Genomic DNA, 23248 nt, shown 5'->3' with positions numbered 1-23248 from the left:
GAATACAGTCTTCTGCCAGCACGATTGCTTTTCAATGCGGGGATGCCAAAATAAACCGTTTTTAGTCAAATTCTTTTCAAATATTTTCTTAGGGGAGAACATTTGAAGTACTATCTGGGGTTCTTGCTACGGCATATATTTGTAACAGAAGGAGCATACCAAAGTAAGAAAGTGCCATGTGGGCAAAAAAAAGTTTTTAGACAAATTACATTCAAATATATTCTTAGTGCTGGGAGGAAAATATACGATTAGAGAAACTAAAGTACAGGTGTGAGACAGAATAATACTTCATATTTACTGTATTTGGAGTTCTTGCCATGGCACATATTTGTAACAGAAGGTGCACATCCTTTCATCAAAATGCGACATCTGCATTTGCTTAAGTCCAGTACAAGTTTGTTGTGGACTTGTCTTTAAAACACTTTGCAGTTTTTACGAATGAATGTCTTCTTTGCGAGTTGTGAGCATCCTCCTCCTACACAATCTGGACCTTGTGCACCAGGGAGGCGTGCGGGCTAACCATGTTGTGGCTTATCTCCGGTTTGAGCCTCTTGGTGTTATTTATGAGTTGGTTGTGGCAGTGCGCCTCAGACGCCTGGGAGAGACTGCTGTGGCTTTCCCGGTCGTCAGGATGCTCCCGGCTGGCGGGACCCCCGAGGCCTTCGTCCACCTCGTCGTCGTTGTCGGTCACGGAGGGAGTGCTGTAGCTCGGGGAGGGGTGGCGCAGAGACCTGACGGAGCTGCCTGGCCTTGAACATTCCTCGTTTTGCTGTCTGAGCGTGTCGGCGGTCTTGATGGCCAACGGTGTCGGGAGGCGGCAAGGAAGGCTATTTCCCTGCTACAGACAAAGACACAAATATACCGTTATTTAATGTACTGAAGGTACAAGTGCAACTCAGGCAGTCATTCTTAATTTGCACTGCAAGAGCTATTTACTGTATATTTGGGTTGGAGTTTTCAAATTAGTTTTTTGTAGTAAGTGCAAAAGTAGAATTTTTGATACAGATATTGTAGGGCTGGGCAATTAATCGAAATTTAAATATGATTTCAATTTTTGATCTTAAAAACATTATAATCAATGAAAATTAAAAAAAATAAATAAATGTGCCGACCGGTGGGAGTGCACGATCCCGATGTTATGAAAGTACCCAGAATGCACCATCTTACAAGTGCGTGACGTTACGTGATTCTGCCTCTGTGTGAACTGTTTAATGACAACCCGGAGTTTATTGAAAAATCAAAACACACAACAAATAGAAATTACCGTTACAAACATTAACTATTTAAATACAAGACATGTTTCATTTTTTAAAACATCGCCGGTGCTAATGCTCAAGTCACTGTATAAGTCCATTGACGTGAACTGAAAATTAGCATCGAGCTCCAGGAGGGATTTTCCTTCAAATAATGAGTACTCACACACAACCATGGTAGGAACACAAACACACATGTAATATAAAAATGCCCAAAGGCACATATTTGTCCCAATCCTTGACAAACTAGTTATATTATTTAATAGAGCTTAATTGCAACTATCTTCCTCTCTTATCTTATTGGTATTTATTTTTCATCTAACTTTATTACTAATTTATTTTCTGAGTGTTCTTTCACGCTGTATTTAAAGAACAGTTTTCAAGGATTCAAGGAATTTTCATTGTCATATCAACACGCATTTTCACATGATATGGCATAAAATACCACACTAGGTCCCAGGTTAGCCAAGTAAGTCCCAAGACTTGTGAAAATCAAAATAGAACAACAAAACAAAATAAAATAAATACTATAAATAGACAGAGTAGATGCTTATCCACAGTTTGAATGTGTGCTCAAATGCAATGCACCAAAGGTGTGGATGCAGTAGAATGACAATGCAAGAGGCTTGAATTCCACATGATAATTACATGGTTATTTTGTACTTAACAAGAGTGTTCAAGAATAAAATGTTCAACACGCTGGGACAAATGAGCATCGGGTTGTGCGATGAGTAGCCGAGTGAAAACAGTGAATAATCGTGATTTCAACATCAGTCAAAAATAATCCAGATGATTATTATGATTATTATAATGCCCCAGCCCGATTTAGAAGTCATTATCTTGTACCAAATGAGCGCTACGTACAGTCATGCGGTGTTTCGCTCACCTCATCGTGATCTAAGAGGCTCTCTCTGGCCTTCTGCGAGTTGAGCAGGACCGGCCGACCCATGTAGTCGTACGCTCCCCCTCCTCCTTCCCCTTCTCCCAACCTCTCACCCAAGATAGTCGAGCGGCTCTCACGGCTGGGGGCCAGCTCCTTTCAGCACAGGAAACAGTCGCCGATAGCAAGTGGCAGATTAGCAGCCTGCATTGTCAGTGGTCACAAGTTCCTCTTTTTGCAGCAAGCTGAGTGAATTGAAGATGATTTGCTAACTGTGTTTTATTCAAGGGGCGCTGCGTAAAGGGAACTGAACAAGGGACTCTTGTCATGCAATATATAAATATATATATATGTTTTGTCTGGAATATGACAATTTTGAGTGCTTCCATCTACGCTCAGAGACAGAGACAGGAATAAAACGAGTATCCAGTTTGATCAATGCGGCGAGCAGACTGACCCCAAGGGAGGACAAGGTTCCCTCCACCCTCAGCGGGATGCTCTCCTCCGTCTACAAAGACAGGAAGCAGACAGACTTTTATACTTGCGCGCAAACTTGCTGAAACTTCCCACGTCAAACTTTGCCGTTTTCTCAAGTGAGACAAACCCGTCTCATCCCGAGTGCTTCATTATGTCTTCATTTCATGTCTGACAAAGAGTCACGGACTAAATCTGCCGGTTTTGTCTCCTCGGCAGAACTGGGTCGCGCAGACAGATGACAAAAGCGGGATCATGTTTGTTCTGTGTTGTGGGGGAGAGAGAAGAATTCAGTACCGCTCCTCTTGCATCTGTGCTGACTGAATTCATCCTCCTCAAAGACGCTTGCCAGGACAGAGTGCTGATTTCCTCCCTGTGCAAAATAAAAGATGGTCCAATGAGATCCACATTTCTATACACTCACTGGATAGTGTATTAATCCCATTATCTTGTGTGTACTATTTGATTATTGATCCTTACCAACGTTATTATAGTTCAGGAAAATTAATAAAATAACTACAACTGGAATTGAACAAAAAAAAATTAATGAAAACAAAAAATCTTTAAAAAAAAAAGAAATTTAACTGAAACTGCATTGTATGTTTCGCAAACTAACTAACACTAACTCTAATTATAAAGAAAATGTCCTTCCTTTTCGTCTTTGCCAATTAATTAATAATCATACATCACCCTTCAGGGTTAATTTTAAATGTATTTATTTTGGTAATGGTGTCCATGCGTCCAAAAAAAGAAAGGTGATACAGTTGTTTGAGATTTGTAGTTTACTTTACTACCAATACTACTTTTTTTTTTTATTTTGCACTTGCCAAATACTGCATAAACTAAACTAAAACTAATTCTAAAACTAATCTAAACTAGACAAAAAAAAAGCCTTTTGAAAAATGAAACCAAACGAATCTGCTTTAATAATTGAATTTCAAAAAGTCAATCCCAAATAAAAAGGAACTATACTGAAAAATCCCAAACTCTTGTCACCCTGCTCCCTACCTCTTCTCGGTCAGTTCCCTCTTCAGCCTCTTGTTCTTCTTCCTGTGGTGACAGGTGACAGTGATGATGATGACCAGCATCAAGAGGAGCAGCCCCACCGCTATGACCCCCACGACGACCATCGTCGTCTTCTCCGACGTCATCTGCCTCTCGGGAAACTCTGCAGCGGGGAAAGCCGGAAGTGGTCGGAACTGGGCGGAGGATGGGGAGCGTCAAAGGCTCGAGTTTCGACCTCTACCTGACACGAAAATCTCCATCTCCCCCACGCCCACGCCGACCTCATTCCTCGCCACGCATTGGTAGGTGCCGCTGTCGGATAGGCTGAGTGGGCGCCGGAACTCCAGCGTTCCGTTGGGGTGAAGGATCAAACCCTCGGGCAAAGCCTCACCGTGTCTGCAAACACAACATGACACCAAATAACAAAGTCATTAAAACAAGCCGTCACTTGTGTATCTTCACCTGTGACAAAATTCTTGTTTTATTTTATTCCCATGTGTCTGATTCTGTAAGGTAAATCATTTCAAACATTTGGACAAGAATCACTCAATCGAAAGTGAATGTGATATTTTGCATTGGGAAATTAAAGAAGACAACTTCCAATTTGGCATACAGTGGAGTACTTTTACATAAATTGATGAAAACTGGAATTTTATCCGGGATATTATATCAGGTTAAATGTATGTGAGGTTAGTGATGGTGTTACTAATTTTAACGTTATTGTTCTAGAGTTAAATGCAATATTATGGTTTCAAAGGTGTGCACATCCTCTTAAAACTGGACTCTGGCTGTGTTTAGAATTGGCCTATCGCATTCAAACTCATACACCATAACAAATCTCGAGTGCGAGTAGCCTACAAAACTTTCAGGCTTCTGCTAGAAAACAAAAGAAATGTCTGGAGAGACTTCCAGAACAGCTGCAATATATTTGAGATAACTCAGAGGCACTTTAAATGGTGTCAGATGTGTGCTGACACCCGCTGAACATACGCGTGAATGTGATTGGTAAATTCTGAACACAGCCACATTCCATTTGACACTTGTGCAACCACATTATTTCAGTTGTTTATTTTTACTTCACGTCGCAAAACTTTGGTAAATGGCCAGGGGTGTGTAGACTTTTTATATCCACTTGGCCCTGTCCCACAAAAATGTCATGTCATGTCATCTTCCAAACCGCTTATCCTATACAGGGTCGCGGGGAGTTGCTGGAGCCTATCCCAGCCGTTAATGGGCGAAGGCAGACTACACCCCGAACTGGTCGCCAGCCAGTCGCAGGGCACACATAGACACTGTCACTGAGCGGGAATCGATCCCACGCTGCCCTCACACAACTCAGGCGTGTGTACCACTACACTATCAGCGGACCTCCCACAAAAATGTATTCGTTTAATTTTGGAATATATTCACAAAGATATGAGTAAAGAGTTCAAGTCAGCAAAATAAGATTCAATTCAAGATTATTTAATAGCATCAAAGAAAACTATTGTATGGTGCTGATGGTGAAAGTTGCAGAGTCCAAACGCAGAGAAGCACGGGAGAAGAAATAACCTCTAAAAAATTTTTTTTACCCCCCCAAAAAAAGTCTCAATAAATCAAGAAACACAAGGAAACAAAACACACTCCACTACAGCAAACATGACATGACAAAAGCTACATGACTTATAAAGACAACAGAAACAATGATGCACCACAGACCGAAAGAATTCAGGGATCTAAATACGTGCAAGCAAACGGACAACGAGGTACACCTGGATATGACAGGAGTGGCCGGAGCGAGCTGATTGCTTGATGCAAGGAACAGGGCTGACCAGACAGGTGGAGACGGACACAAAACGAGCAGACGGGGCAAAAGGGGCAAACGTGAAATAACTGCTATCAAAACAAAAATCTAATCTAAAATATAGATAGATAGATAGATAGATAGATAGATAGATAGATAGATAGATAGATAGATAGATAGTTAGCTAGCTAGCTAGCGTGACGCTAGACAGATAGATAGATAGATAGTTAGCTAGCTAGCTAGTGTGACGCTAGATAGATAGATAGACAGACAGACAGACAGACAGACAGACAGACAGACAGACAGACAGACAGACAGATAGATAGATAGATAGATAGACAGACAGACAGACAGACAGACAGACAGACAGACAGACAGATAGACAGATAGATAGATAGATAGATAGATAGATAGGGGCCTTTTTATATAACATTTACTCATCGAGTGAGCATTTCCCTCATTTTGAGACACTCAATGACTTCATCCACTCTGTTCCTCTTCCTCATCAGCCCTCTCGCGGAACTCTTTCAGTTCCGTCCATAATCTGGGCTACCTTTCCCTTTCCCTCCGCCTTCCATCTACACAAGCACAAACACGATGGCGTGCCACCAGCGATTGCTTCACCCAGACAACTTGTTATTGACAAAGCCAACAGGTTTGGCCCGCCACGTGTGCGTGAGTCCGGAGGCTGACGGTCTTGTTTGCGAGTTTTTATGCTAGGCGTGTTGATCTTACAAACAACGATTAAAAAAAAAAATCACTGGGGCCAGACTGCAAGTGCGAGCTATTCCGCTCCATCACAGGTTTCTTTTATTAACATATGATAGAAACTAACAAAACTAAGATAGACTCAGACAGATCTTTTCTGCGCCACGCTACGTAAACTAAACTTAGGCAGGAAAAGTTTGACTCTGTTGACTGTTGTCCCTTGTGATACACATTTCTGCCATGTTTGATCGAGTAAATGCACAGAGCTAATTACCGTGATCAACCTGAGATTAATTGCGATCAGCAATCGGGATCATATAATTTATACCGTTCAAACTCAACGCACACTGCCATCAGGTAACTTCAATCGAGTTGTAAACCACAAAAAAGGAAATGTTACATAATATTACACCAGGGAACACAATATTTGCTGACTTAGGTCTTACTTGACCTCATTTTTGGGTGTGGAATCCAAAAGAGATCTCAGTTTTTCATGATCATGTTTCTGAGCTATAGGATTCACATTTTCTTCAAAAATATGAAATAAATGTCTATGTATGTGAACAAATCTCTAAAATGGAATAGTTACAAACTTTGAAGACTAAAAGAACAGCGTAACACGGAATAGAAGTAGTACACCAATAATAAGCACGATTTTTGGGTGGGATTTTAATCATTTATTGTACCGCTATGAACCTGATAGAGGGTTCATAGCATTAAAATCAACTCAAAGAACATTTTTTTCAAGAATATTTTCCCAGCAGGCCCACTAGTTGAAACACAGCATTCTGATTAATATTGCGTTTGTTCAATATGAGTTAAGCAGCAAAATCTCCCCGTTTTTAGCCATCTCAGGGGGCGGCCATTTTGTCATTTCTGTCGACTGAAAATGACATCACAGTTACTCAGGGCTCAGGTGACGACCAATCATGGCTCAGCTTCAGAAAACAGGTCAGCCGTGATTGGTCTTTACCAGAGCACTGAGTAGTTGTGATGTCATTTTCAGTCGACAGAAGTGACAAAATGGCCACCCCCTGAGATGGTTCAAAACGGGTGGATTAACTCTTATTCCACAAATGCAACATTAATCAGAATGCCTTGTTTCAACTAGTGGGCTTGCTTAGAACACATTCTTGAAAAAAATATGTTTGGTTAGACTTTCCCCATGAAAACCCAAAGTAGGCACCAAAGCGCGATTGCACACATCGCGATTAAACATTGACAAGCGTGATGATGACTACGACGGTGCACGCAATAAAAACACGTTGACACCGCTGACTGAAGGTGACACATGTTGTTTTTCTCTGAAACCTAACAGCATTAGTCACACCCTGATGACTCGAGTAAGCCGGGTTCAACGCAACGGCTATATGCTAATGTTGATGTCAAGGCGTAACCACGCTGGGAGTTACTGGAAAAGTAACTGACCAGACACTTAGTCAACAGACAGACAGCCTTTATTTTGGCAGGTCGAATTGTACCTGGCCCAGGTGAATTGATGCGGTTTGGGGTTTCCTCCACTCAGGCACGTCAGGGCCGCATGCTCCAGGCCCACATACCAGTCCCCGTTGTAGCCCGTCACCTCGGAATCGGGAGGAACTAGGAGAGATGAGCGATTGCCGGCTGAGCGATGTTTGGAACCCCATTTGGTCAGCCAATTGCGATCCCACTCACAGTGCACGACCAGCTTGTTTCGGTGCCGACGCGGGCCCGCTGTGAGAGCGGGATGCCACACCAGACAATCCAACTTCTTCCCGTTCATTTTCCTCAGAGGGTGCAAGGAGAAGTGGGTGGTGACCGCCCCGTTGGCCCAGGAGCGGTTGGTGGACTGACCGTGCAGCTCGGTGTCCCACGACAGCTGTGGCGGCGGGCGGGCCAAAGAGCGGCACGACGCCGCCTGCCGATACGACTGCCCCTCAACCAGAATCACAGGATCCACGGAGGAGATCGGAATGGCTGCAGGAGAAGCACAATGTCAAGCATTTCGAAAGTTGTGCATCAGCCGCAGTTCCAATACTTCAAATATGTGTTTTGTGGTCAATGAAGGCACCTCTGAAGTGAACTGCAGGAGTGCTAATCTTAAAACACAACGCTTCAATTGAATTCATTGAAAAATAAGCCTTTTATCCATTTCAACATCACATTTCTGACATTTAATCATTGTTTAGCTTCGTCTGAATTAAATTATTCTCATCTTGATTTTAAAACTTCAGCTGCCTGAACACCCTGACATCTGGATTTTGGCCTGACTGACTTCTTCTCTCTCTCCCTTTTGCCTTTTGACTTGACTACAAATAGCTCCACATCAATTCAAAACTGGCCACCAAATCCAGTGTTGTTGTAGTTCAGTTAAAAATATACTGTATGCCCTTTCGAGCATGTGAAGGTGTGTCTGTTTTGCTTTCCTTTCATTTTAAACTACCCTTTCTGGTTTTGTTTTTCTTGTCCTATTTTATTTTTTTATTTTTTTGCTTCAACGTTAGAAAAAAAAGACAAACAAAATAGTTGACGATTAATTTGATGATTGATTGATTTTGACGCCTTTGGAGCCTTTATTACAATACGTATAAAAATGTTAATATTCACATTGCAACAGTAGTGTGGAATTCCTAAATGAAATAACGTTTTTGCTGTTGTTTTGTGAGAGAATTGATGTTTAGAATCCTGTGCTTTTTTTTGTTTTTTTTTGTCCACCTAATCAACCCACTGACGAGCTTTCACCTGTGTCATTATTCTCCGTGGCTGCACCCTCTCAACCAATCGCAACCCTGGACGACTCCTTCCTATCACCTGTGTGACTACTCAGAGTTTTACTCAAAGTCCCAGTCTCCCTCAAAGACTCTTTGCCATTGGACCTGCTATGTTGCTGATTGTGTGCTGTTCATTTGATTCCATTTTTGTATTGGCAAACTCACTCCAGACCATGAGCGTCACTATTTGGTCAAAGTTTCCCAAAGGGTAGGAGTTGACGTGACACTTGTAGCGCCCCTCGTGTGAGACGTCTGTGCTGAAGAGCACTAGAGACGAGTCCTCGGTGGGGATGCTGCTGTTGAATCGCACTCGGCCAGACCACGCTCCGAAAGCTGTAAACAAGGAATAGTATTTCACCTTATTGTGAAGAAAAAAAAACACAGACCACAGATTTATTGTAATAAATGGATGCGGGCTTAGCCGAAGTGCAGAGCAAGGGTGCAAAGGGGGGCGGGGCCACAGAGCACTTTGCAGAATTAGGATACTCAGCCATGATTGGTTATTAGCTGAGCCCTGAGCAAATTCAATTCCATTTTCTGTTGAGAGAAGTGACAAAATGGTCGCCCCCTGAGATGGCTATATTTTCCTGCTAAACTCATATTCCACAAACGCAATATTAATCAGAATGCCTTATTTCAACTAGTGGGCCTGCATAGAATATATTTTAAAAAAATGTACATTTGGGTTGACTTCCACTTTAATAAGAGAGGGTCACATGTTTACATACTGTTTCATGAAACACTAAAAGTTGAAGTGTAGTTGTAGTGAATGCTTACTTAAGTCAAAGTGTTTAGTACGTTAATAATTTTATTCTTTCATATTCATGCTCCATTTGCCTTTATTTTAGTTTTAGCCTAACCTACAAGACCAAAACATATATGTATGATGAATCTGATATTGTTTATTGTAATGGAGATTAATTGCTCGCATTTGTTAAAAAAAAAACCCCAAAACATGGGAGGTGGGCCTTGAAAAAAATCATCGCATGTTTAATCTCAATATTGAGGGGGGGGGAATCACAATTAAATTATTTTCCAAAATCATTCAAGCCTACTCTGTATTCATTGTGGTGCATTCATCTCATTGCTCATGTAACTACCAGTCTGGCCGTCCATGTGGTGAGCTGTGATGATCTGCTCCCAGCCATCGGGGGTCTCCTTGTACCATGTGACCTGCACCACCAACTCCATTTCCTGAGGCTTGAAGCGACAGGGCAGGACCGTCTCCTTTTCAGCCAGGGAGTAGATGGAGTCATTCGGGGGCCGTTGGACAAATTCTCCTCGAGCCACTGCAACAAAGAACCACACAGTGGCTTTTTGAGAGTAACGCTACAAAATGAACAGAATAGAACGTAGCTTCGTGGAGCAAATATTAGAATTTGCTTTGTAAATGTATGTCATTGATTCTGATGGTGTTTAGGCCAGCAGAGAAGGCCTTTGCTTGTAGGTGTCCCGATATTTTTGTCCACAAGCCCGCTTGCCTTGGGAACAAGCGGAACCAGAGAGCAACTTTGCGCTCTCAGTACAAGCGAAGCTATGTCGCTTGACAAGTTACACGAGACAACCTGTCATAGCGCATCGTGTCTGGACACGGCGAGAATTAACGACGGACGCGGGAAATGACAGCCACAGTGTGTCGTGTGTGTTTACAAATGTCGTTGCTGCGCAGATCAGATGTCACATGAACCTGGAAACCCAAACACACACTGCATAAGTTTATTTTGGAGTGAGGAAGGAAGAAAAAAAAAAAAAAGAAGATGAATCCACCTTGATTGCTCCGAAGTATCCGTATTGAAGATTTGTGACCTTGTATTTGCTTGGTATTAGATTGGTGTCATATTTTCAGACGGTGAATACAAATTCAACTCTTGGGTCATGTGAACAAAGCGATGATTCACAACGCTGCGGTGAGAACGAGACAGCATGCGTCAAGCGAGGGGCTGTGATTCATGCATTTCGTCCCCGATCAGTCTCGGGCCCGCTGTGGAATCCACCAGCGGCACATTGCCTCATCGTGTCCATAGAGAAGACATGATGTGGGAAAAATGTGGGTCTCCTCTGACCAAATAATAGCTACGTTAAAATCTGCATTATATTTTGAAATCTGATGGGTTTTTTTGGAGGGGGCGGGGAATTTTGAATGGGTGGGCAACTGGCAGCCCGCGGCCACACTGTGCCTGGCCCCTTGATTAATAACCCACACCCCCAAATTATTAAACATTTTTGGGGGGAAAATGCTATTATTATTATTTTTTTTTTTTTACAAACCAAAGAAATTCTTCAAAAAACGCTGATAAACATTCACTGTACGTTTTCCACGAAGGACAGTGGAAATGAGGGGAAAACATCCAAAATATCAAAAAATATTGAAAAAAAACATTTTTTTAAAGTGTGAATATGGAAATCCTAGCTGCCAATATGCAGGGGTTGATTGTAGTTTGAAGTTGTAATTTCACCAATCAGCACTAGATGGCAGAGATATCTTAGTTGCACTCACACTAAAGTGAGTAGTTCTATTTTTTTGTTTGCAGATTTGGAAAGATATGCAGGACAAACATAGCATAATCAATAATCAATGAAAACTTTGAGTGAGTTTATTTTTGAGGAAAAAATGCACAAAATGAGTTTTTGCACTAAATGTTGAGTTGCTGTTCCGCCGTTTTGTGCCGTCCTTGAATGGTCTTTTTTTTGCAAGATGCTTTGCGATGGAAAAAAAAAATGAATCACAATATGTGGTTATTTTGTTCGCTTCAAACCATTTGCTGTTGGGTTAGGATTGTTTATACATGCATTGAGAAATGTATTATAAAAAATGAAATACATTAAGAGCACGTATTTTGCACGTCTGCACATATTTTGTCCATATCTAAAACAGCATTTTTGTTATACATCTGATTAGGAAGTATGTAAGTAAAATTTTGCCCGCCTTCATAGATGTAAGCCTGATTTTGATCCCCGTATCCCTCAGAAATCAAGGAAACATGCTGATATCAACACACAGTATGTATATAGTGTGATTAGTGAGATATTGCTTCTTTGTTTTATTTCTACACTATTTAAAAAAAATGGATCAACAGCAACCTGTTTTTCCTGATAAGTCAGGCAGCAGCATGCCACTGTTGTTTTTTCTTGGCCTGTTTGGAAAGGTTACTCCACACAGGTGTGTTTTCTCCCAGACTTCCCGAGCGCAGGTTTTTTATTGTGCATCTTTGATGATGAGGTGAAATAAGCTTTTTTGTGGACATACTTGGTTTGCGTATAATAAGACTGCATGTTCAATAGCCTGGAGGAGGAGGACACAAGGATCCTGCGACAAAGCATAAAAAATACTTCTTACCGGAGATCCATGGGACCACGAGACACAGCAAGTCAGTCAGCAAGAGTCCTCTGAGCCAGGATGTCATCCTCCCAACAGTTGCTGCACCGCTTGAGCCGACAAATCATCAGTCTAAGCTGTTGAACGCAGCCATACTACTGAACACTGTATAAAGCAAAAGTCCTACGACTCAGTCCAATTTCTGTGGTGATTTGTCACACACATGGTGAGAGCAGAAAGGCTCACCTGTCAGGGATACACCTGTTTGCATTAAGTGTACACTTGTGCTTCCACCTCCCTTCCCACAAGTCAACTTTCCGGTTTGGCGGAGGCCCGTTGACGGTTGGATTTTTCTCTGCTCTCGTCTTTACTTGCTCACGCCGGAGGCAAAAACTGGCTACCAGAAAGGCCAATAAATCTGCCACCTTTTGGTGTATTTGAGCAGTACAGTCGACCTCTTCATATATTCGCTGATTTTTTTTCTCTGTATTTCTAATTTTTCACAAAATGCTTATAGGCCGTTTATCCACTCTTCAAGAGGGGAAAAACATATATACAATTTGGGATGCATTTCAATGATTTTCATACATCGCAAAGGTCATTTATAAATAACATTGGTCCAAGCACTGACCCCTGTGGGATGCCACACAGGATGTCCAAGCATTCTGGATTACTGTACATCCAGCCATCTTCGCAAACTGTTGCCTTCTCTCCAAGTAACTCCTCACCCAAATTCAAAACTTGCCTATATTGTGCTAGTTTCTATTGTAAAAATGTCAGCAAGTAATTACATACCCTTATTTGGTGTGGTACTACATTTACTGTATTTTACTTGACATTTGTACATTTTACTTTACTAAAAGGAGACCTTCACATATGTTTGCATTCAATTTCAATAGACTATTCATTGTAGTTTTCAAACGGTGATCTTTATTATGCTGAAATGTGTTTCACATCATGTTGGCCATAGATGAGTGAATTTTCGCCAGATAACTTCAGGAAAATTAATACTGAAATCAACTTAAAAGATATATAGATCACGTCAATGGATGCACGTTTGCCCGCCATGCAGCCTAATGCTAAAGCTAATGTTGTGGTGCTTCCAACAATGCAGAGAACCAGAACGGTGCAGAAACACAAATTAAAATTATACTTACTTTACTCTTTATACTCGGCGAAGTAGACTCATATTGATAAGGCTTAATTGCTAACTTAATTGTCTTTCACAAAGTACTGCACGTATATCTCGTCTGTATGTCTCGTTATACTGTCCCCAAGTGGTCATGACGACGTGCGCACCAGGAGTCCAATTAAATAGAAGCCTACCAAAAAAGTGCCATTTAATCACGTCTCTCCTTTTTTTATTCGTAACTCCTCAATACAATCATTAAGAACAAATTCTAGAAAAGTGAGTAACACAACATTCTTTTTCTTTGTCAATTGTCACACATTTGCATTGCACGAAAAGCCTGTTGAAATAAGCGCAGCTTCAAAAATAGAAACAGTGATTGTGTTCTCCTTCGTTCCTTGTCACTTCTTGGTGTTAATTATGGCATAAGTGTCCTGGACGTGAGGAGTCAAACCCTGACAAGACAATGAGCGACACACAACAAGTCAGACATTTTTACTGAGTGCCAGTCACGAAAAGTGTGTCAATTAAAGTGTACATACAGTGTAAATGCCTTCTGGAGCACTCTATCAGAGGAAGATAAAAAAAGAAAACAAAAGTTGTGAAAAATGGCACAGGAGTTGTGCATGTGCACTGCATTTTACCTGTTTGCCATCTGCATTCCCCTCTGCATACTTCTTAGCAGTGCGAATCTGCAAGTCACGCATATTAGTCATTGCTGGTTATGCTATCATTTATAAGCATCAAACGGCATCTTCCGCCTTCATTTGTATGTACCGACACTTTTTTTTTAAAAACATCTTTAGGCTTCTTTCAAAATCACACAGGAAGTGAAGCCACAGCCACTGACACACTACACGCAAGTGATGCACACTTTACGAAGTTCTGCCAACCTGCCAGCGATTTTTTGGACCGTCACTTGTCATGGATTAAAGTGGAAGTCAACCCAAAAATGAATTAAGCAGCAAAATCTGCTCTTTTTTTTCCATCTCTGGGGCCGTCCATTTTGTCACTTTCTCTCGACTGAAAATGACATCACCGTTGCTGAAGGCTCAGGTAATGCCCAATCATGGCTCACCCGTTCTCTGAACCTGACCCATCATTGGTTGTTACCTGAGCCCTGAACAACTGTGATGTCATTTTCAGTGATAGAAAGTGGCAAAATGGCCGCCCCCTGAGATGGACGAAAACGGGTCGATTTTACTGCTTCAACTCTCATTCCACGAAGGCAATATTAATCAGAATGCCGTTTTTCGACTAGTTGGCCTGCAAACATATTGTTGTACAGAACATTTTTGGTTGACTTCCTCTTTGATAAAGACAGGCGGAAAAGCGATGCCAACCTTGAGTCTGCAGTAGAGCGCGGTCAGGATGATGCCGTACAAAAACAGAATGCCATCCAGCACATAACAGATCTCGGGTTCGGCGAGGGCGGCTACAAAGAGAAGATGAAGTGATGAAACTCAATTGTGGCACCTTAATTGTTTTTTTTTTTTAAATCTCATTGCAGTGAAATATAAACCACAGTAATTTAAGTTGGAACAATTTAACTCTCTCAGGCTCAAATTAAGTTTTACTAATAGTTTAGTAGTGCTTCTGAGTTAAAAAAAAAAAAAAAAAAAGGTTTATAAAAAAATGAATGTGTATTAATTAGCGGATTGGCAATTAGTTGTTGCGAATCTGCAACACTTGCCTGGAGAGGGTTAAAGATAAATTATTGATATTTATGGCAACAAAGTGAGTAAGCGCAACATTTTTTTGCTTATCTTTACATTAGGTGACAATAACTGAAAACTCTTGTTTGTTTGTTGTGAAATGTGGGAAAGCCAATTTTCACAACAGCAAACCCTAAAATATTTTGAATTGCCCAACAAAATGTTTTTTAATCGAACTTTTAAATCAATTTTTAGTTGACCCAACTTTTTTGTTTTTGTTTGTACACTTTAGGTCTTCTGTCCAAACGGAAAGGAAATGAATCAACTCTTCAGAGGACCGATCACATGACGGTGGTGACATTTGTCTTGGATTTGGAAATAGTCGCGACTTGTTGAAACAACTTTGACCGGTTGTGACTTTTGACCGGCGGGTGGCTGTTTTCTCCCCCAGCGACGCCTAAGAGGATCCGCTTCTTTTCGCAGGCAAGAAAACAGGACAGAAGTCAACTTGAGCACTCTTAGCGCACGTTGGTTTTTTTCGGCGATCGAAGCGCCCACCCTCCGCAACTCACCAGCCCGACCAAAACTCATCCACAGAGGAACAGCCGCCAGTAGTTGGCTCCTGCTCCACAAGGCCATGGTTCTGTCGCGTCCGAAACACAGGATGACCTAACGGGCTTACTGCACTCTGAAGAATGACGAAGTGCGGAAAAAAAAAAACCCACCCCAAAAAAACACCAACAAGTCACCGCTGAGAGGGGAAGTTGTGGTCTGAGCTTGAAGTCCATCTGGCTCAGATCTGCTCAGGCCACTCCCACTTTTGAAGACCAAACCACAGTAAAGTCAAAAGCATTTTGCTCTCTTTTTCACTCACAGTTGAAATGACAGAGTCCTCTTTTTGATTCTGGGCATAAAATATTTATTGGGCATTTTGTCACACAACATCAGGCTAGCAGGGTCGTGCTTAGCGGTCCACCTCCCCGAACACGATGTCCTGCGTGCCTGTCGGAAGAAGACGGACCATTTGTATGTGACGATGAGGACGGCGCTCATGTTGATGATGTCGCTTACCAATAATGGCCACTACGTCTGCTAACATGTGTCCTTTTGCCATCTTGTCCAGAGCGGCCTAGAAGAGTGAAAACAATTCACAGTCGTCACTTCATAAGCAACTTGGAAGAACTAAATGGAAAAACAACGCAGGAAGGAAGGAGCAGACGGTGTATAAATAAAAACGGCACTGTCGGTACTTTCTGAAGTCGGCGTAGCCTCGAGCACCAAGCGCCGCGTGGAGCGCGGCTGCGTTTTTAAATATTTCAGCGTGGTCTCAAAGCGCGTACCAGGTGGGCGAATCCGGGCGCTTTGATCTTGCAGCGGTAGGGTCTGCTGGAACCGTCCGACACCAAGTAAACACCAAACTCCCCCTGGAGGCAACACGCGCAAACAAATGCGAGTAAGCAGTTCACATCACAACTCTTATTACCACTGCAAAGGATTTTGTTTCTTTATTTATTTATTTTTGCTGTTTGTTTGCTAGTCGGAGGACGCCCCAAACAACTCAGCTAATTTTCATTTAAAAGGGAACTAAACGTGCTGCATTCCAACCTGAACTTGATCAAATTGTGTTCAAACCATCCTGTCATTAAATCGCAGTTATGCAAGTGATCGGCGCAAAAACAGGAAGTCTGCGAACCTGCGTCATGTGACGTTGTACTTACAGCGGAAGCAATACCGTGTTCATATTCTTCAGTTGATTAATTAATATTTACTTGCTAATCAATTTATCGTTTTGATAGCTTCTTCTATTGAAAAATGTCCAAACAATTTCAGCTTCTCAACAGTAAATACACAATTTCTGCAGTCCTCCTTTTAAGCTGACCGATCATCTTTGTGTTGAATCGGAAAAAAAAAATTGCTTTTACTTTGGAATACGATGGCCGTCATTTTTGCCTGTTTTCTGATATGTTACTCACCAAACCAGGAACTGACTCGTAAATAGGTTTGCGCATTTTCTACACTGTCAAACTGAAATAAAGGGATGGGAATTATAATTGAATCCGATTAATCGATTTATTAAAAGCAATCGAACCTGGCAAGACAAGGATTTTTTTGGGGGGCATTTTCCTTGAATCATGCACAACTCTTAGTCCAGCCGAGTGGGCTCAAAGTGAATCTTTATTTCACCGATAAAAGAGGTGATGTGGTTGAAGTGTCCTCACCTTGGGGGCCTCCACTGCGGTGTACGTGGCCCCAGGGGGGACCTGGTAGCCCTCGGTATACAGCTTAAAGTGGTGAATCAAGGATTCCATGGACATCTGGCAAAAAAGAAGCACACGTCAGCATCACGTGGTTCATCTCCGCTGAGCTTTGCGCTCCGCTCACCTTCATCTCCGACCTCTTGGGCGGAGCCACCTTGGCGTCGTCCACCTTGATCTCGCCTTCCGGCATCTTGTTCATGGCCTGGTGCATGATCCGCAGCGACTGCCTCATCTCCTCCACCCGACACAGATACCTGCACAGAACCAGCTTGAGCTGAGGAGCGCCGGAGGGAGAAGCAGAGCGCCCCGTTGTTTACGCACCGGTCGTAGCAGTCGCCGTTGCTCCCGATCGGGACGTCGAAGTCCACCTCGTCGTACTTGTCGTACGGCTGAGACTTGCGCAGGTCCCACTTGATGCCGGAACCTCTCAGCATCACACCGCTGGCGGAGGAACAAGGGCATGAAAAAAAAAAAAAAAAAGGAATCAAAATATTTATGCATAGGGTGACAAAAAAAACGGGAACTTTTTAACAATTCAATAAAACCTGGAGCCACTTTGGTTTCCAAGAGTGACGGAATAAAAATAATTTATCCATAGTAATTGAAAACTTAAAATATGCCATTTAAGAAACAATGATGGAATTTTCATTTTTTTAAATTATGTCCTGTAGATGGCGTCCTAATGTACAAATGAATTTTAAAAAATTCACGTTTTTTTTTGGGTCAACCTGGATAAATAAATCTGGTGTTGTTTATTGTAATACAGAATAAGTTATTGCTTGTGTATTTTAAAACATGGGGATGAGGACCTTGAAAAAAATAATCGCATAGTAAATCACAATCACAATATTGAGAGTGAAAAAAAACTAATCGTTCCGCCCTAACCTGAAGCCATAGTTGAGGGCTTCCTCCGCGGTCACCACACCGATGTCCACAGTGCGATTCTTCCAGATGCGGTTATTCGTCAACATCTGCAAAAGTGGACAGAAAACATCTCAGAGTCGTCGCCGACGTCGCATCACATCTCCGAGACGCCAGAGCGCACCTCTTCCACTTCGTCGATGCGAATGGAGAAGTTCTTGCACCATTCGTAGATGTCGTCCATCAGGCCCAAGGGGAGATCCTGCCACACGGCGCAAGAGTGGGCCAACCGGCACTCGGGCGCCGATTCCACTTTGATTGGCTTCCCTTACCTGATGAACGCCGCCGGGTCGGATGTAGGCGGCGTGCATTCTGGCTCCGGACACTCGCTCGTAGAACTCAAACATCTATGAGAGGGAATTGGAAATGTCAATTATTTCGGAGCGTCAAATCGAGTTTGTTTCCAGCCATCACCTTCTCTCTCTCCTCGAACATCCAGAAGAACGGGGTCATGGCGCCGATGTCAAGTGCGTGAGTGGTGATTGCCATGATGTGGTTCAGGATGCGGGTCATCTCTCCATACAGAACTATCATTTGGCAAAAGAGGCGTTATTGGCTGGCAAATTCCGCATGGAGTGGCCACTGGTCCGTTCTGTTACGTGTTACCTCTGATCCACTCAGCACGGGGCGGCGCCCTGATGTTGAGCAGCCTTTCCACAGCCAGCGAGTAGGCCTCCTCGTTACACATCATGGAAACATAGTCCAAGCGGTCAAAGTAGGGTAGCGCCTTGGGCAGAAGGAGGACGCTAGGTGTTTTTACTGGAACTATACGACTTGACGTGGAGTCCTACCTGCAGGTAAGTCTTGTACTCGATGAGTTTCTCCGTGCCACGGTGAAGCAAGCCAATATGGGGGTCACACTTTTTCACAGACTCGCCGCTGAGCTCCAGCACCAGACGCAGCACTCCGTGAGCGGCCGGATGCTGCGGCCCAAAGTTGATGGTCAGGTTGGACACGTCCTTCTCGGCCGGAGGATCTTTGTCTGGCCAAACAAACGCAACGCTTGAAAATAGGCAGTCAGCAAACTTGCCATTTCAGAGAGCGGAAATGCTACCATTCCATGGGGGTGGTGTCCAGTTCTTATTGATGGCAGTGGGGTACATCACTGCGCCGGCATATTGCTCAGTCCACTCCACATCTGGCTGCCACTGTTTCTTCCTAATAACCAACATAATTGTCACGACGTTGCAGTCAAGTGATTGGCTGCTCTGCCTCTATTTGTGTTGGGCGTTATGTAGCTGTAACAAGCGATATGAGTTATCGTAATACGACATTTCCATCGAGGCTATTTGCGTGCATTCGTATGGTTTACAGGTCAAATTCTGCATATTTGGTCATTCTGCTAACGTTAGCTTTTGTGTGTGCATCCAGTTTTGCAGCTCAAACTAACGCGACTGATGTAACTTTTAAATCTTGCACGGACTGACTTACCTGCTTTGAATGACAGCGCAGCAGGGACTCCCGATGTTAATATTTATTGGCTGTAAGACTAATTTTGTTGAAGGACGTCCCAATTTGGTAAGCGACCTCAACATTGTGGCCGCCATCTTGGTTGTTAAACCAGCTCGGGCGAGTTACGTCTTCAAGTTTCTTCTTCGCTGCTCACTTGCGGCGAAGGAGCGCACGCGACTTCCACCAACTGGCAATGTTCATTACTACACTGTAGAATTTGGTCTAGCACAACTGTATTCCACCAATCCATTATCGATACCGCTTATACAACTGTATTCCTTTATAGGAATATTACTTTACACTAATGTATTATATCATACGATAGACTAAGAGTCAAAACAAGGAAAAACAGAATACTTAATTTTTTTTATTTAAAAAAACAGTGCTTTTATTTATGTAATACTGTGGAAAAATAATTACATACATTTTTAAAAAATATTGAAGGTAGCGAAATAAAAAAACAAGTTTGATAACATACTTTAAACAGTTTTTTTTTCCTGCTACGGAACAGTACAATAACATAAACATTGGGGTTTTCTAAATCCAAAGACACAAGAATACAGGATACAGTCCTACCAGAGGTATAAAAGTACTAGATCGTGAGAGAAATGATACAGACGTATATTGAAACACACACTCACATACACGTACGCACATATTGTATACATATGGACATGCATACAACAGTCCCACGCACACATGAGTCAGACGCGGCACATTTGGAGTATGCATGTATCCATTCACACATCTATACAAACACGCTGTACAAATTTGTGCGTGCCAATGCCCACACACTCCATCTTGACTCGTCTCTCTGTCACACACACGCGCACACACACACACACACACGCTCACTACTACATGTCAATATTGTAGACAGCCTTCATGGAGCCTCTCCATACACATTCTCTTCCGGCCCTTTTGGCAGGCAGACGATGAGAAACGATAATGTTCTCCCGATTAAGGCCACTCAGTTCTAAACCCCACGTCTGTATTTTCTCACCGTCCACACCAGTCTTTTTTTTGTTTTAGAGCTCGGGGGGGGGGGGGGGGGGGGGGGAAGGAAGGCCCAAGCTGAGGAAAAAGTCTGACCCAAGGTCCCTCACCTGGTTTGTAAAGCAACAGCCGCCAATAGAAGGAGCTTCTACTGCATCTACTGGTCTACATGGTCTACGGTGAAGAACAATATGAACACTTGGCACTAGGTTTCTTTTATACACTGGTATACCCTTTTTGATGGCACAACTCCTCCAAGTTTTGGTCCATACATACACATCATTTCATGTTTGACATTGACAAAAATAATTCTGTAATGTTAAAAAATAGAATACAAAGCTCTAGTCATGTGTGCAAATTAAAAAGACGACAGTTATAGATGAGAGACGTCCAAGCATGAATACTGTTGATGCAGTGCAAAAGGATGATGACCCTCCTACTAACAACCGCTTTGCCTTGGCTAATAAGTAGGGATGGGCGATACCGATATCGCACCGATACCAGCATAATCTCAAGGTATCGGGTACTCGTGAAGGATGCGGATACCAACCGCCGATATTTAAAGCAAAAAAAAAAAAAAAATTTGATATTTAGTAAGTCTTCCTTGCCGATAGTCAGTGCGACAATGCGTCCGTTTGACACTTTGGTGAATTATAATGAGCATCAGAAAGACAGACAGGTTTTTGTTCAGAATTATCTGTCATTGTGTTAATTGAAATGTCATGTCTCATAAGTGCTAGTACAAGCCTCGAAATATTTGTTCCTTGTTTGGAGCATTTTTGCAAATCAACTCAATCACTCAATCGACTCAATCACTCACGCATCTAATTCCGGTGTTAAACTAGCCGTGTCAGTCTTCGGTTAGCTTAGCAATTAGCATGGCTTTGCTGTCTTTTCGCATCATCCCTTTGTTAGAATAGCACTTGTCAGAAAAGTAGTTTATTATTCGCCACCACGGTGGCGATGCTCACTGCTGAGGAGAGACGCCGCAACGTGTTTTAGGCGCACTAGTCGCCATCCAAAGCTCGTTGCTAGCTAGCTGCCGCGGTTTAAGTAGCACAGATCTTCTTTTGACTTCCAAATACCCGCGGTAGCTGACATGAGCCCAGTGAATATTTTATTGATTCTCAGTTTTGCAATTCAATGTGTTTCGAGGAGGTGCAAAATGCAAATTTTACCTCGCAAACTGCGACCTGAAACGTATTTATTATAACCCTATTTCAAGCCTTGTAGTGGTATCGGCACTTGGTATCGAGTACTCAACAGAGAATACTCACATTGATATCGGTCTGAAAAAAAAAAGTGGTATTGAACATCCCTACTAATAAGCATGACGGGAAAAGTTGAATGAAAAATGGCAGCCATAAATGACTTCCACTGTCTGAGGTTTCTCCCAATCACATGTACCATATCAGACATTTATCTCTTTGCGTTTCCACCAGGGTTCACAACCCTTCCCTGTTCTTTCTTCTTGGCAAGTCACCACTCTGAGTGCCAATCAATTGACCGCAGATCGTCTTGCCTTTTTAGGTGTGCTGCTTAGTGGAAACGTGGCTGGAGACGCCGTCCGTCATTGGAAACCAAAAGCGGCTCCAAAGTCTCTGCGTCGTGGCCGCTTCCTCGTCATCCTCGTCGTGATTGTGACTTGCGCCGTCTGCTCTCCCCGAGCTCCCGTTTCCAAACACGTTGGCCAGTGTGCAGTCGCCCACACTTTTGTCTCCGTTCTCGGGCACGCTCCTCTATAACTGTGCATGTGCCGTGTCTCTTCGCCGGGGGCGTGTTGGTGTGTGCGTGTAAATATGTGTGTGTTGGTTTTAGCTGCAATGCTATGTCTAAGACACTTCTCGCGCGGCTAGGTCGGTTTCACACGTGAGTCTGCATCCTCTGTGTGTGTCGGCTGTGGGAATAGTCGGAGTGCTGCGACGTGTAGGAGAAGCGAGTGGAGCTGCCGTACTTCCCGAGTCCCGTGTCCGAGCCCGCGGGCGTGGCACCCGCGGGGCCCACGCCGACCCCAGGACCAGCCACCCCCGATCCCACCCCGTACATCTCATATGAGGGGCCGGCCTCCAGCGGGGCCAGGCTGGATGGGGCGAAGCCCATCCGGTAGGTCTGGTAGTGCGACGGGTATCCGTAGTTGTCGTACGCCAGCTGGGAGGTGGAGTCCAGCAGGCTGCAGTCGCCCGGGAAGTCGGCGGCGGCGGGGGCCGGGTTGCTTGGCGCCTGCTGGTTCTGGGCCCCGCGGGTGAAAGTGTTGAACTGCGCGTAGCTGATGTGGGACAGTCTGGAAGGGGGACGCGGGTCGTAGCAGGCCTGGGGGCGGCCCGGGGAGGTGAGGGGGCCGGGCGGGCCCGGGGCTCCGCCGCTGGCCGTGGCCCCCGAACCTCCCGCGCTGCTGCCGCTAATGGACGCGGCCCCCCCGGGGGTACCGGTGGGGGAGCGGTAGTCGGAGTAGTGCATGGTGGAGCGGGAGGCGGGACGGCCCTCGTCAAGCGTGGAAGCCCGTACGTTGTAGTAGCCGTTGGTGGGATCCTTGGAGAACACAAATCAAAATTGTTCTCGAATGCAGTGCAACAATGTCGGTCATAAAAATGTGCACAGAACAAAAATCCACCCTCTAGTGATACTGTATATCGTTGGCGTCGGGCCAAAACCTCATAAGTCACATTTG

General features: G+C 43.5%; 4 protein-coding genes across 5 annotated transcripts in view; all 4 read right to left on the bottom strand.

Annotated features, from left to right (window-relative positions):
• Positions 1 to 281: 281 nt before the first annotated feature.
• On the bottom strand, positions 282 to 13431 carry LOC147150973 (nectin-4-like). The gene is made up of 12 exons (XM_086016333.1): positions 13327 to 13431; positions 12191 to 12566; positions 9954 to 10142; positions 9019 to 9186; positions 7778 to 8059; positions 7585 to 7702; positions 3854 to 4008; positions 3616 to 3775; positions 2905 to 2980; positions 2591 to 2641; positions 2140 to 2289; positions 282 to 838 (listed from the first exon to the last, which is right to left on the bottom strand). Exons 2-12 carry the CDS (start codon positions 12255 to 12257, stop codon positions 476 to 478), a joined length of 1779 nt encoding a protein of 592 aa, XP_085872459.1. The 5' UTR covers positions 12258 to 12566; positions 13327 to 13431; the 3' UTR covers positions 282 to 475.
• Positions 13432 to 13503: 72 nt separating this feature from the next.
• On the bottom strand, positions 13504 to 15712 carry fcer1g (Fc epsilon receptor IgFc epsilon receptor Ig). The gene is made up of 5 exons (XM_086016375.1): positions 15526 to 15712; positions 14642 to 14733; positions 13943 to 13990; positions 13841 to 13864; positions 13504 to 13753 (listed from the first exon to the last, which is right to left on the bottom strand). Exons 1-5 carry the CDS (start codon positions 15590 to 15592, stop codon positions 13700 to 13702), a joined length of 285 nt encoding a protein of 94 aa, XP_085872501.1. The 5' UTR covers positions 15593 to 15712; the 3' UTR covers positions 13504 to 13699.
• A 136-nt stretch (positions 15713 to 15848) lies between these two features.
• ndufs2 (NADH:ubiquinone oxidoreductase core subunit S2) lies at positions 15849 to 19731 on the bottom strand. The gene is made up of 14 exons (XM_086016346.1): positions 19564 to 19731; positions 19187 to 19290; positions 18924 to 19114; positions 18739 to 18859; positions 18547 to 18659; positions 18405 to 18479; positions 18257 to 18334; positions 18097 to 18182; positions 17533 to 17652; positions 17336 to 17465; positions 17173 to 17268; positions 16294 to 16377; positions 16025 to 16082; positions 15849 to 15955 (listed from the first exon to the last, which is right to left on the bottom strand). Exons 1-14 carry the CDS (start codon positions 19677 to 19679, stop codon positions 15918 to 15920), a joined length of 1410 nt encoding a protein of 469 aa, XP_085872472.1. The 5' UTR covers positions 19680 to 19731; the 3' UTR covers positions 15849 to 15917.
• Positions 19732 to 21684: 1953 nt separating this feature from the next.
• kirrel1a (kirre like nephrin family adhesion molecule 1a) overlaps positions 21685 to 23248 on the bottom strand; it is a 28260-nt gene continuing 26696 nt past the window's right edge. For both annotated transcript variants that reach the window (XM_086022751.1, XM_086022741.1), the window contains exon 15: positions 21685 to 23109. In XM_086022751.1, coding sequence (XP_085878877.1) covers positions 22444 to 23109 — 666 coding nt within the window. In that variant the 3' untranslated portion in view covers positions 21685 to 22443. The remainder of the gene's footprint in view (positions 23110 to 23248) is intronic.

Source organism: Filicampus tigris, chromosome 2, assembly GCF_054856515.1.
Source record: "Filicampus tigris isolate MCC_2025a chromosome 2, RoL_Ftig_1.0, whole genome shotgun sequence".
NCBI lineage: Eukaryota > Metazoa > Chordata > Actinopteri > Syngnathiformes > Syngnathidae > Filicampus > Filicampus tigris.
Note: the sequence above shows the minus strand (reverse complement) of the source record. Positions and strands in the feature narration are given on the sequence as shown.